Source organism: Stegodyphus dumicola, chromosome 2 (genome assembly GCF_044657685.1).
Source record: "Stegodyphus dumicola isolate Sdum_Otavi_A_Nest chromosome 2, ASM4465768v1".
NCBI lineage: Eukaryota > Metazoa > Arthropoda > Arachnida > Araneae > Eresidae > Stegodyphus > Stegodyphus dumicola.
In genome coordinates, this window is record NC_140769.1 from 118,866,491 (window position 1) to 118,882,000 (window position 15,510).

General features: G+C 31.6%; 1 protein-coding gene across 2 annotated transcripts in view; it reads right to left on the minus strand.

Annotated features, from left to right (window-relative positions):
* Window positions 1-246: 246 nt before the first annotated feature.
* The window catches only part of Vdup1 (arrestin family protein Vdup1), a 200,897-nt gene continuing 185,633 nt past the window's right edge, over window positions 247-15,510 (minus strand). Inside the window, exons 5-7 of one of the 2 annotated variants that reach the window (XR_004757158.2) lie at window positions 13,940-14,125; window positions 4,149-4,610; window positions 247-888 (exon numbers count right to left, since the gene is read on the minus strand). Coding sequence is in view for 1 of the 2 variants with exons in the window: in XM_035352386.2 (XP_035208277.1) it covers window positions 4,437-4,610; window positions 13,940-14,125 (360 nt within the window). In the remaining variant the exon portion in view is untranslated. Of the gene's footprint in view, window positions 4,611-13,939; window positions 14,126-15,510 lie in introns of both variants that reach the window. The other variant, XM_035352386.2, reaches the window with a different exon arrangement.

Here is a 15,510-nt window from a genome sequence, read left to right on the forward strand (position 1 = left end):
TGTAAATTCTACAAAATCTATGAAGGTAATTTTATACTGAAAGAAATTTCATTATAGCATTAAAATACAAGTACTTTAATGTTCAAGAATATCATGTTCAAGAATGTCATTTTTATGTAGTAGCATGGAAGAGGGGGAACCCTTGGCTTTCAAACGTTTCCTGGCATCATAGTTCCTCCTAATTTATTATTTTTTAAATATATTTTTAATGTTACTTTCTGCACAATTGAAAACAATTATAAAATATTTTTATTATTTATAAGCCATTTTATTAACAGACTATTAGACTTATGCAAGAGAACAAGAAGAGAGTAAAAATACATATTCCTACAGACAAAACATGTTCACAAAACTTTAACAACACTGGTTTAGATGTAGCAACACTTTAAAAATTGTCAAAAATCAACAGTTATTTAGAGCCAATTTAAAAGTAAAATTATATTCCCTTTTTAAATTTAAATTGGCAAAAATTAATATAAAATTTTTAACAATTTTTAGAGGTTATTGTATGCAGTTAGTATCATTAAAGCAATAACATAATTTTCAATTTTGCAAAATTTCAAAGTTAAAGCTATTAAATAAAATTTTGCTAAAAACAGTAATGTTTTAAAATAAAAGAATGCAGTTTGAATTTTTAAACAGAAAACAATATAATCGTACAAAAATTAGTTGTGATATCATACAAAATATACTACAAATAGTAGAAACTGGAATGTGACATTAGTAAATTTTTCTTTTAAACTATCTTTTCTTCTAAAAATACTTATAAACTCCAATAAATTTCCAGTAGGATTACAGACACTTGATATCCTTTCTGTGTAATAGTATCCACCGGGATCACAAGAGTCCTTGACTGATCTTTATTTTTGCAACCTTTTTTGTAATATGCTATCAAATAATAATAATAATAATAATAAAAAGACAATAATTCATGTTTTGGCATTTTGAAATTCAATGAAATCAGCTTTATAGAAATTATACTTTTTATACGATCTCCAGTCTTTGTACTTATATTAAAAAAATAAAACTCAATAAGTTTGGATTCCTGTGCAACAAAAATTGATCGAGGTATTTAATTTCAAAATTTGTGATATTTAACATCACTTCCAACTTGCCTTGAGGGTTTAATTAACACATTTATTAGAATAATTCAGGGTAGAATTTTTTTTCTTTCTTTAATGATATTCTTTTGTGATTTACTAGTGTGCAACATTTTTAAATTTATAATTTTGTTAGAACTAATATTTAATTAGTTAATTATAAAATAAACAAAACTAACAAAATTATAAAAATATTCAGATGCTAGATGTAGTAATTTTTTTTTAATGTTCAGTACTTTTCATGACAATATGAATAGAAATGCTCATTAATTAACTTAACGCATTAATTACTCGGTACCCCAAAATCAATGAAATTGCCGATTTTTAAATTTTTTGCTGAAAAAGTACCTTAATGCACTTACTACACTGAAGAGGAATTTTGAAATGATCTGACGATAATAAATGCTATAAAAAGGTTTTTAAAATTTTGACACCGCTTTAAATGCCACACCCCCCTCAGTGTTTATTTTTTTTACTTCTTATTTTTTTCAGTAGCTTACTAAAAATAAATGTAAATGAAAAGGAGTGTAATTAAATATGACTCCAACTATCAAAAAACTCTATTTACTGATATATATATATACGTATATACTGATATACGTTTATACTGAATTATTTAAATACAAATTAAAGTTGGAAAAAACATTTTTTTCACCTTTAAACTGACAAGTTTATATATTTATACTGAGCTCAGCAAATAATTTTATATGTATTATCAGTCAACAAAAATGCCATGTTTATTCAAAAGTTGAAATTATCTGTGATTAGATACGAACAGAAAGAGGTGGTGTAATGAAAGTGATCAGATTTCTGACCGTAGCATTATTGAAATAGTGGTGGAACAAACATTAAACTTTTTAATTAATTAAAATACACATAAATTAATTTAAAATGCAATTTATATACGAGAACAAATGGCTAAAATAAGAGAAGAAATCACATAAGCTGCTGAGTGGTTTTAAATAAAATGTTTTATGTCCGTTAAAATTTCAAATTTTGCTTTTTAAAAAATGAATAAAACGAAAAATTAATATTATTAATAATGATTATAAGCGTTTTAGAAAATATATTATAATTAATTCATGCATTAAAATTGTTTTGAGCGTGTTTTAAAAAACAAAAACAGGTAAAGAAAAATTCTACTTGCATTTTATGATATTTTTGCAATATTTCTAGCCAGATAAGGTTTTAAACAAAAGCTTGTAATTTATATTCATATTAATCAATTGAGCAGTATTAAGTTTTATTATATATATATGTATTGAAATTCAGTAATAAAATTTTTAAGAAATTGGAAATGATTTAATGACCGTCTAGACAGTTTACATTCTTTAAACTGCGATTTCTCAGTTTGCAATTTTTTAATATATCCTTTTACTTAAAATCCTAAAACTTATTCAGATATGGACCAAATTATTTAATAATTTTACTGCTTATTTAAAATTATATACTTAATAGAATCAAGGATGGGATTTGAAAAATAGTGAAAAGAAAAATTATTGGAAGTAAAAATGTTACTGAAATCATATTTTTATAAAGTTTTTATATAAAAATGTGCTTTTTATTTTTTTTCTCAGAAACTAATTCATTAATTGAAAAATCGATCCGTAAAGTTATGAAGAACACTATTATAAATACAATATAATAATTTGAAGCAAAAATATTGAAAATTGTGGAAGAAGAAAGAATTTTTAATTGTTGAATTTAAAAAAAAATTTTTTTTTCAGCTTAAAACCATTTTTTCTCAAACCATTTAATATTATTCATAAAAAGCAGATGAAAGTGCTTAAATAAAAAAAATCATTCAAAAGGTACAGAGTCCCCTTAAGAACAGAAAGTTTTTTCTCAACTCTTATTCTATTTTTAATTACCTACAAATGCAAACATTTCGCTTTTCTATTTGTGTACGGCCTCTAAATACAGTCAAGAACTTTAATATATTATATACAGGAATTGAAATTTGTAGTACAGGAATTGAACGTTTTGTATTTTATTCTTTATAATGCGTATAAAATTTGCCTAAATGTAAGTTAAAGGACTGTGGGAACACATAAAATATTAGGTTTCAAAAGTTTTACGAAACTGATCATTTTGAATTTAAAAATTTCAGAACTAACATACTTCTGTTATTTGAAAAACTTTTTGTAATTGGATATATAGGTAGGTCTATACCAACAGTTGCGAAATAAAGACCGGGAAATAAAAGAGACATGCATGTCAGTTATGAAAAAACCTGCAAAGGGCAATGTTTTCATTAAGTGAGAAAGCACTCTTGAAGACACAGTATTGTACGTTAATAGTGTCTACAACTTCTGATATTTCCATCAGATCAAGAATACTCTTTTAGGAAAAGGAGAAAGGGGAAGAATGATTTTTGCAAAGTTGGGCTGAATAATGAGAGTTTGATACAACTGAATCTTTGACTTTCTTTCATGATATATATGGAAGACCAACGAATGTGCCTGCAATTATGTAAGACCCGGATATTCTGTTTAATACCATCAACAAATGGAGTTCTCATGGAGTCAAACTGACAATTCGCTAGGGAACTACATGAAAAATACTATTCTTTATAGGTAATTCTAAGGTCTAATTAATTCTTTATAGGTATTTCTAAGGTCGATATTTTCTTGAGATTACTGTTTATGCGTTCTATTAAAAAACCAAATGCCCTCGAATGCAACTGTAATTAAATAATGTATATAACAATTGTTTGTAGAATTTCCTGTGATTTTATATCTTTGTGGGTGAACTCTGTTACGTACAATGCCTATGCACCAAAATTTGCACTTTTCTAAATGCTTACTGCCTTTTGAATAATCTCATATTCAGCTATTATGTTATATTAAAACATCGACATTTATTTTTATGTTAATAATGTTTCCCTGATACTAATTTAAGTAACAGAAAAATGTTATAGCTATTATAACATCTTTCATTTGAAATAAAATTAACAAAGTGCCTTAATCATTTGGTATTTCAAATGATAAAAGCTTTCCATGAAATTGAGGAATAATATCCAATTCACAGTGAATATCATATGCATACCTTGTTCGATATTAGTTCAAAAATTCCAGTTCGGTCGGAGGATTTCCCGAAGTATATAATAATTTAATTTTCTTTGATATTTTGTTGACTTTTAAAAAACGATTGAAAACTGCCACATCTTAAAGCAAGTATACCCTTACTGTTACAATGGCTGTGGCATTATTTCAAATATGAGTTCTTGAAGCAAGCTGTCCATAAAAAAAGTTATACAATTAGCGCAATGCAAGCATTTGTTTAGAGAAAACTTGAGTGGCAGCACTTGCGTAACATGAGTCGCATATTACTACATTATTTGATCTTTCCAGAGTTCAACCATGGGCGGAAGATTGGTAGCGTGGAGGGATAGCTTGTTCCTTTTCGTCTTTGTAGAGTTCCATCATTGTTTCGGATAGGATACGTGGCAATCATTATTGGCAACTGTAATTTAAGGATCCTGTCCATTCCTTTTGGCTCGAGAAAAAACTACAAGAAAGAAGAAGAAATTATGATGCATACTCGAATTGACATAACTTTAAAATTCATAGACATTTAGATGCAGATTATAAGTTCTTACTCATATTTTGCAAGCGATGATTTTCATTGCTTTTATTTAAGTATGAAAAAAAAAAAACTTTAATTTTGCTTTGAAAGTAGCTAATTACCAGTATAAAATTTACGTAGACATATAGATACAAACTTATAGAATACAATACATAGTTATATATAATAGACAAGTAGCTACAAAGTTAAACTAAATTAGATTATATTCACTTTTAAATTGTGCGATAAATATCTATATATTTAGTTTTGCTTATCAACGTCATTACCGCCTTAAGCGACCGGCAACACGGGCAGTTGCCTGGGATGCCATCAAGAATCTCCAAAAAATAGTGGAAATAATAAATACAAAATTTTTTCCAGTCTGACGTTTTTAACACCTTTGTCTAAGTATCACTTGTGTTCAGTTTCTGACACTCTGAGCTATAGAATTTCTTAATGCTGACTTTATTTTCAGATATTCACTTTTCGCTTAAAAAAATAGGTGTTCACACATTTTTAGAACGATTTCGCGACCGTTTAATTAAAGTTTAAAATGTAATGAGTATTTTTTTTAACTCTTCGATTTCATAAACTTTTTTCTCTACTGTAAGTCTGAACCGTGATTTTCATGATAGAAGGGCTTTTCATAAAATCTCCAGGGGTATTGATTTCTATCTCTTTCCCATCACTTATCAGAGTCCATAAATTGTGGTGTGTTTGCGTTTAGAAAGATCTCTTTTCATGAGATCGAAGGCACTATAGTCCATAGGTGAAATATCAGGCGACTTCACGCGAATACGTTGAAAAAGTATATATGCAATTGGAGAGTGGTATTAAGTAAAAATTACGGCTTTTTATTTCCTAGAAAGAAAACAGTTACTTTATCGTAATTATCAGAATTTTGAAGTGAAGTTATAATTACGATAAAAAATCAAATATTAAATCAGCTCCAGCAAAAATATCAAATATTAATCAGTTATAATTACGATAAAAAATCAAATATTGAATCAGCTCAATAAAAAAAATCAAATATTAATCAGTTATAATTAGGATAAAAAATGAAATATTAAATCAGCTCGACTTTTTCATGTCGAGCTGTCACCTAATGATTATTATAGGAATAAGCAATGCTTTTTTTAAATTTTTTCTCCAGCTTACAACGACCACTCGCCTCTTCCAAACAAAGATTGATAATGTGCTACAATGTAGAGAAGCATTTCAAAATGTTTTTTTGAGAACACTCTGCAAACTTAATGTCTGTATGATGTATATCACTTCCATCCACTATCAGCCGGTGTTCGGGAAGGAGAACCATGGCCCACTTCATCTCCCTTTATCTTCCCTTATTCCTTTATTATCCGCTTCGGCACTTTTCTTTAATCCAGGGAAAAACTCATTTACAACACAACTCCAATTATTCGAATCACTTTCAGAATTTTTAAGAATCAGCTGAAGAAAAGAAGGAAAAGGAGAAAAAGGAAAAAGAAGTTCAAGAAAAGGAATGGGAAGAGACACCAGATGAGAATGACGTGTCCCTTGAGGAATTAAGAAACATTCTTTTGAAAATGATGTTCAGAAGTTAGCGCTGAGGATACAGCAGAAAGGATAGTGTGTGATTCATCAGACCATGGGTCTCAAATTCTAAATGATGAACTTGTTGAAAGTATGAGAGAAGAAAGTGTCGAGGAAGAAGATCACTGAAGTTGAAGCAAACGCAGGACCATCAGCTAGTGATGCGTTTGCCGGCCTTAAAACTGAGATGAAGTGGATGGAACGTCAGCCCGAGTGTGACCACATGCACCTTCTCATTGTCGAGCGGATGCGTGACTGGGCTGCCTGAAAATGGATTATGACTGTCAAACAGCTTACTTTGACCGAGATGTTCAGCAAGCAATGACTTTCAACACTTGTACTGTACAGTACCTTATATAACATGTAGGTAAAACTTTTGCCTCTTCATTTTAATTAATTAAAACCTGTTTTTCTTTAAAAACGGGTTTGTTTTCTTTCATTTTCAACATACAGTGATTAATTAAGTGTTCGTAGACCCGCTCTTCGGGAAAAATCCAATTATCCGAATTTTTTATAATCCGAATGGTGTTCGGCCCAATTAATTCAGATAATTGGAGTTCTGTATTTCTAATCAAAGAACTTGTTTCCGTTGCCTGTATAGGAGTGCTTTTGTTAAACATAAGATAAACTTAATCTGCCACTCTGAGCTCAATTTCGGACAAAGAGATTTACCAACAGTGTCTAGTAAGGACTAGGAAATACCCAACATCCCCAGGAAATCCTACTCTAACTAGCCGAAATTTCTGCTAAACCCGTTTCATTAAAGCACCGCATAACTGAAAGATAAATGAATGAACTACAAACAGTTTTTATCACCCACTAACACTTTATTCTGGATCTGAAGAATGTCTTTTTCCAGTTTGGGTTTTATAAGCGACGGAGATGAGTTTTATAAACAGTGGTTTTTCTATTGATTTGTATACAGGGTGTTCCGTAAATGTTGCGATAAACTTCTGGGGGAGGTAGGGCACATCATAAGGATTAAGAATTGCATAGGAACCCATGCCCGGAAATGTCAGGGGTAAGTGGTAACAGAGGTAGAAGATGGGAAAAGAAACAAGAGTGATTAATTTTAAACATTTATTGGACATGAATACAAATAGTGTACGGCAGCTTGAATGTGACAACAGATGCTCGAAGTTTGCACCATCAGACCCTAAGCATGCCTGACACCGACACACCATTTATTGGCGGAGATATTCAAACACACCGGGAGTTTCTTTGATTGTAGTAGCTGCGCAGGCGAGTCTTGCCACGAAATCCATTTCAGACACAACTGTATCGTGATATACGATACTTTGATGGCTTCCCACAAAAAGAAATCAAGGCTCGATAAATTCGGTGAGCGTGGAGGCTAGGGAACTGGTCCATCACGCCCAATCCATCGATGCGGGAAATTATCTGTTCAAATGGGTTCGGGCATCCAATTCAAAATGAGTCCAATTCTTAATGATCCGTAGTCGCACAAATTTTGATGCAGACCTGCAAACAAACTGTGGTATGGTTGATGTCTGTCGGAGAAGCGTTCTCGATAAATGCGTGCAGCAGTTCGTCTATTACCCTCAGCTATTCCATACACTAAGTGCATGTCTGCAAGCTCCCGGTTCGTATACTGTTCCATGCTCTTCATATAGTACCTACCACTCGAATGAGGCAATCCTCACTCTCCACTTTCTCCTGTACAGCACTCCCTGGCGGCGTACAGTGACGTTTCTGGGCTTGGGTTCCTATTGCAATTCTTAATTCTTATGATGTGCCCTACCTCTTCCAGAAGTTTGTAGCAACATTTACGGTACACCCTGAATATGTGTTTTGGTTCCTGGAAATTTGAACGTAATTAAGCGGCTGAATTTATTAACCAGTGAATTTAACATTTTCTTCCTCTGAAAAATTTACTGCGTCAAGTTGGCGGAAACTATAATGTTTTCTTCTAAAACCATTTCATCTTTTATTATACGTGCAAAGTTTTTAGTTCTTTTGTTTATGCAAATCCAATAAACTGCATTTTCCTTATTTCTATGCCGAATTCTATATTAATAACCTCCGGAAAGAAGTAATAAGGGGCTTTCTTCACTTTCTAAAAAATGTCTAAAGCATCCGTACTCATTTACAAGAAACGAAACAAGAAACGAAAATAACAGCTAATATTGTAACAAAATTACAAATAGAATGAAACTGAAGATTTCGAGAAGGAGACTGAACTAACATATTTCATCAATCTAAACATACCGATGCGAGAATTCACTTTTATTCATAAAGAAACAACCAACACCTATTAACGACTAATCGTGACATCTATCTAGGAGAAGGCTGCGGCGGATAACCCTCCCTTGGGACAGTGACTACTCGAGGGTGGTTGCAAAGAGCCATATACACCTCTCAAAATGCTTTTATAAATAAACGAAATTCATAAAAACCAAAGGAGATATTATTTCCCAATTTTATTATTGAAGAAAGTCTTTTTGGATTTTCTTTTGCTGGACAAATTTGAACGCAGTATATGGGTCTTGGCGACATTTATTATGGCCAAGAAGAAAAGTTGTCTAAAAGGGATTATACCGCACGTACATTTTACATAATTTTTTCAAGATGTGGTGTAATATTTTCGCATAACAGTGTAATGTTGCGCGCTTCCAACCTGCACACAACAATAGTGGTGACTGCTAAGAACTGGAAAGTCTTGAGAAGGGTTTAAATCCCTTTTTATTCAACTTTAGAAGTTACAAATGCGTGCTCTTGACGCTCACAAACTACGCCGACCCGGCGGTAAAATAAAAATAAGAAACTAAGAAAAGAATAGTAACAAGTGACTAACTACGAGGCTCTCTAAACGTAACTAACCTCACCGCGTTCTAAAATACCGCTGATAATTCAGCAAACTTCTGAATATTACGTTGAAAGATTAACAATCTGCCGAGGCAAGCACACAGGCCGAAACGCGTGGTTCTTCAATTTCTAACTAGCCACCTCCACGCTCGTGAAGCAAGAAAGCACACTTTCGAACTCGTTTCCCTTCTATTTAACTCAGATTACTTCCGCTGACAATTTGAATCCTTGCGCGTTCTACTAAAATTTACATACTCTGGCATTGGCAATTCCAGGGGAAAGTAAGGCTTGACAGGGAAGATAGTTTAAACTTAAAATAAATGTTAGTTAAAATAAACATAAACCCTACTACAGAATCAGAAAATATAATTTTCTTGAACTTTATATCGTCTATTATCTGCGTTTTATAGTGAAGAACAGAGCTGTAATTCTTTACAAATTTAGTGTTATAACCATTGTTTTCAATGCTTTAATTAACTATGCCTGTGCTCTGTGCAAGAATTTGTATTTAGACTCCTTAAAATCAGGTTTGAATATAATAAAACAAATATCTTACAATACAACAAATACATACACGATTTTTAATAAGATTTATCTTAATTACACTTTTCTGGCTTTCATTCGAGTGAATTCATTAATAACATCATAATAATTAATATTTTAACGATGTTGTATTCTATTGAAATAATAGAAAGACAGGATAATCATTCTTGTTACATTTGAAGCTTTTCTCAGCTGATCTTGTTTTATTGCAAAAAACGTGCAGTATTATAATATTTATAGTTAAAACATATTCTTTTCTGTAACATTAAATGCAAGTGAAATTGTTTTGATAACATCTAGTTCAGTGCCAGCTTCTTCCACAATTAATCTAAATTTGTTAATGCTTTGCTGACATTGATTCTCAAGCGCTAACGAAATATTTATATTTAACTGGTAAAGTTACCAAATTTTATAAATTATCATTTTTTCATGGTAATTTCTAAAATTTGGTAAATTTACCAGTTACATGACATCAATATGCTTTTTTAAATTTAATCTGTATATTATTTTCTTTTACTATTATATATTTATTTTCTTTATTACTATAGCCGCTATGGGGAAAGAAAAGAAAATTAAAAGCAGAGGACATACCATTTTAATGCTGAATGGGACGAACAATTTTCTCTCATTTAAAGAAAAATATGTGTGTCTATTATGAAATTAAAGAGTAGCGATTGCTTAATGTTACATGAAGAAATATTTCATCACTGTTTCGCTGCCCGTCGAACACCTGCATTTCTGTAATATGTCCTTCTAGTAAAAAAAAAGGTTTCCGATTCCTGCTTTTCAGTATTACAACTTGTAATTATAATCACTTTCCAGTTTAGCCATTTCTTTAAAAAATAGGTTTTTCCTCCTTTTTTATACTTTTCAAATAGTTTTAAAATTTATACATGTAAGATATAATCAAATACGATGGCTATGTTAAGAAATAATTGGCAACCTCAAAATTAACTACTCCAAATTTAGTTCTTCCCCCCTAAATTCATCTGTTCTCCCAAATTCGAGATCTTTCCAGATTACATAACACTGCTTGACAAAGGTTAACCAGTCACGGCTTCGGCAAACAACACTGCGCCGCTATGATTCCCTACCTGAAATGACATCGTATCTTTTTTCTTGTTATATCAAAATTTATTCTATTCAACGATGACTGAAAAGTAATTCGTCTTGATATGCGTAAAAATAAAGAAGGGGATTCTTCAATTCCATTTTGTTAGCTGCTTCATCAAGCCTTCACTTTCAGCAGCCACTATTGTCTTCGAATGCCAGAAATTAAAGTACCTAAGTGAGTGGTACTGATTCAGGACCACGCACTTAAAATATTACATCTAAATAGAGTCAACAAAGATGTGTACCTGCTGCCTCAACTCCAGTGGAAATTGTGTTGACTCCGGAATCAAGAGTAACGATCTTCTCGTGATTAAAAAGTGTACCGTCGAAAATTATTTCCATCAGCAAAATCATTGTGCCTAAAGTGCAAATATTTAAAGTCAAAAGAAATCCATTCTTATAAATTAATCTAGCGTAGTGAAAGGGAATTAATGTGTACGAAGATTCCGAGTTTATTTCAACAACACAATGATTTTGAGGTCATCGCTCTTTCTGTAAATAATTTATTAGTACAGCGATACCATCATGCAATTTATGCGTCAGCAATCTTGTCCATTAAAAGTTAGTTCAAAGTTGCTTTTCTCGTCCAAGATGAATTGCAAGATGGGAATGATTTTTCTTGCACGATTTATTCATCAACTTCTGTCATATGGATTTTTTTTTTCGCAAAGGGTTTTATTGAGTGCAGCTAAAAATATCATATTGAAATTGCTAATTATTATTTATTATATTGAAAATTTGAATACATATTGTTGTTTCTTCTTGTATTAGATTAAAAGTATAGTATTGTTTTACGAAAAATGGTATTAGAAATTTTAATTCTAATAATTTAGTAAAGTATGTAAAGGATTGTTAGATTTTTAATTATTTTCAGGGAAGGCTATTAAGATAAATAATTATATTTTTGATTTTGTGTTGAAAATTTTGAATAAGAATTTTATAATTATTTAAAAAATGAAGTGGATATAAAAAATAAATGAAATTATTATAGATAAATAATATGACTGTATGGTAAATGCATTAAAATTTATGGGTGACTGTATGTTAAGTATAGAGTATGTTGAGGGAGTACTGGTTCCGAAACAGAGGTTGTTCCTTTTACCCTCTTCATATAAAATAAAGTTGAAGGCTCTCATTTTATGATTGAATGTAATTTATATATATATTATTATTATAATACTTTTTTTTATTATGGAATGTATTAGTGCAGTTTACAAAGGCCAGTTACCTTATGCAAGAGAAGGATGTCTTTTCAAGCAACTGCCTAAACATCCCTGAGTCACTAGTTGAGAAGAACACGCTGGTTAGTTCAAGAGGATAGCCTTATTGATGAAAATGTTTGTTTAGAAGCACTGTGAGGCCTTCCAATTTGGTAAAACCAGGAATTGCAAATGAAAAGATAATAACGGTGAAACCATAATTTCTGAAAATGTTACTCCTATTATATTTATGGTGTTAAAATATCATTTATCGATATGGAAATTAGTATCAAATATTTACGTGTTACATTAAATTATAAATAATGATTAAGTAAAAGGTTTGATTTGTGATACTCTGTGATAATAAGAATCTTCCGTGAAGAATTATAATTATGTCAACTCTCAACCAAAAATACATTTGGACTAAAATTCTGAAAAATATAAAAGCACTCTAAAATTTAAATTTATTAAAAAAATTGATATTAAAAATTTATATAGTTATTTAATTAATTATAGTGATCAAAATTTTATGATTTACGTTTTTCCTCATTTGCTAGTGCTTTTAACGCTTTTTCTTTAAAAAGGCTACTCTGTCGCTACGCCCTTTTTCTCCTTGGAGGGGCAGGCTATGTAAGATATAAATAAAATACGATGGCTAAATAAAATACGATATAATAAAATACGATGGTTAAGAAATAATTAGCAACCACAAAATTAACTATTCTAAATTTCGTGTTCTCTTTCCTAAATTCATCTGTTTGCCCAAAATCAAAATCTATCAAAATTACATAACACTGCTTGAAAAAAGGCAACTAAAACTAAAATTAATCAATCACGGCTTGGCTTTACTTACGCACCTACGTAGTATAAACACTGGCCGCAAGCAATGACGTCCCCTTTTTTTCCTGACTTCTGCCACCTAAACAACGTTGCGCCGCTATGCTTCCCTGCCTGAAATGACGTCGTATCTTTTTTTATCCTGTTACATAAAAATGTATTGTACTCATTGATGATTAAAAAGTAATTTGTCTTATAAAGAGATGATTTGATATCTGTAAAAATAAAGATGGTGATTCTTTAATTCAGTTTTATTAGCTGCTTCACCTTCAGCCACCACTGTCTTCGAAGGCCAGAAGTTCAAGTACCGGATTCACGACTACGCACTAAAACCATTACATGTATATTAAGGTAATTTTTGTTGTATACTTTTCAAACAAAAAATAATTCGATCTGAAAAGAAAATGTATAAAAATATTTAAATATGAATGAAATCAGTTTATTCCTTCCGAGCAACAAATAATTCGTAAATAGATTTTTTGTTGCCAAACCAGGGGAAAAAAAATCGTTTGACACTTCAGGTATGCGTATGACGTCATGATTTCAATTTAATATAATATAACAAATATTTTCAATAGCAATAAATGAATTAGCGTGACAATAACATATCGTATCAATTATCCTAATCTGAAACAAAAAAGTTGCCAATTGCAGCTGTTTATTTAAAATGCTGACATTAAAGAAAAATTTTCGACGTGCAAATGAAGTCACATGCACCAGCGAGCAAGATTGTTTGCTACTCGGAAAAATGAGTGCGAAAATTACCGTTTCCAAAGTTTTTAATTAATATTTCGGGTGATTAAAAGTCGTACGAAAATGGGAATGATCGAAATGGCTCGGGGATACCACTTTCGAAACTCAATTCCCCGTGTTCCGGAGGAGATGATGTCACAAACAAATAAACAGACAGACGCGTACAGATTTTAATAGTATAGATAATAAGTTTATAATAATTTACAAAATTAAAAATAATAATTTATAATAATAAGAAATTTAAAATTTATGCATACTGAGATAATTTTGAACATTAGTACAATATCATGTACTATGTTTAGTATTTTATCACCATATTCCTAAGAATGCTTGCTTTCATGGATAAATAGAACAGTAGAAACTGGAATAAACTTCTAATTATGAAGTTTATCAGGATTTATAATCAGTGTCTAATTTCATATTACTTACGTAGACATCGTATTGTATTTTAATAAGATGACATCCCCGAAGATTGGTCGGAGGAATGGGAGGGATATAGAGCATTTCATTCTTCCAATGATCTGTAGTTCCAGGATCTATTCGACCCTTCTGAAGGGATGCCAGCTCCCTTGTTTCGGACTGTACAATCTTGCTTTTGGCCGTATACTGAATTGTCTGAAATTAAAGATAGATGAATTGGTTAAATGGCAGGGAAATACAATATTTATGCTTCATAACATCGTTGAAAATTAAACTGTTTTTAAGAGATTTAAAAAAGTTGCTGAAAATTTTCTCAGTAGTACTTTCCTATTATTGAGAAAGTTAAAATAATTCACATATTAAGAATACAGTTTGTAAACATCTGAATTTCAATGCTATTTCCTTCTGTCCAGTCATAGTTCCAAACGTAAATTTCCACTTGTAAATTCTAAAACTGCGGCTAATACTACTTAAATAATTCAGCGTTATTCAGATTGCGCAACAGTTTGAAATAGATGAGCTTAGCAGACAAATAACAATACTTGCGAAGAAAAGAAAGGTTTGATTAAGTTCTTTATATATATAAGCGGCTAAAATGTGTGTCGCCGATAGTTTATTGTTGCCACTCGGCAAAATGAGCGCGGAAATTAACGTTTCCGCAGTTTTTAATTAATATCTCGGCTGATTAAAGTCGTACGAAGATGAGAACGGTATCGATGGATTCGGAGAATATTTTGGAATCCGAGGATACGCGTCTTGAATTTCAACTCGGCGCAGTTCCGTAGATATTCGAGAAAAAAGAATTTGGCAAGTAACCAAATTCCTCTAATAGGTAAAACCCAAGAAAGAAAGCGGAAAATGTTCGGAAAACGTACGGGAAAATTAGTTTTTAATTAATATCTCGGCTAATTAAAGTCTCAAGAAGACGCGAATGGTCAAAATGGCGTGCCGCGGACCTGCGGAATCCAACGGTGTGCTTCGCTAAGCCCGGGAGCCAGCCGTTTCGGAGGAGATGATGTCACTTTACCCCATGCTGTTACTTCACACAATGCGGCTTAAGTGTTTGTTGTCGCCGATAGTTTATTGGTTGCTTGCGTAACTGTACTAGCCAATGGGATGAAGTTGCCACGGCGCAGTGTTGCCGTTTCAATTGAGACGTAGACAATTTCCTGTAAAACTTGCCTTTGCTATGACCATCAATAAGTCTCAGGGTCAAACGCTTAAGCGTGTTGGCATTTTTTTACCTGAGCCTGCATTTGGACACGGTCAACTTTATGTCTCCTGTTCAAGAGTTCGTGAAAGAACTCTAAATTAAACGTGAACTAACGCAAAATTAAAAATAATTTATGGTCCTCTGCAAGGCGAGCTTAGAAATGATGGAAAGATCTACACAAGAAATGTCGTGTACAAAGAGATCTTTGACATGTGAATTAAAATTTTATTATTTAAATCACCTTTATTTATTGAGTTAGCAGTGTCTCTTAAGAAATGTACCGCCAGTGGTTTCCTTCCTTGCACTCACTTTAAACAATTAAGCAAGTAGAAGGGGGAAACCCCGTGGGGCAGTAAGCAAAGGGGCT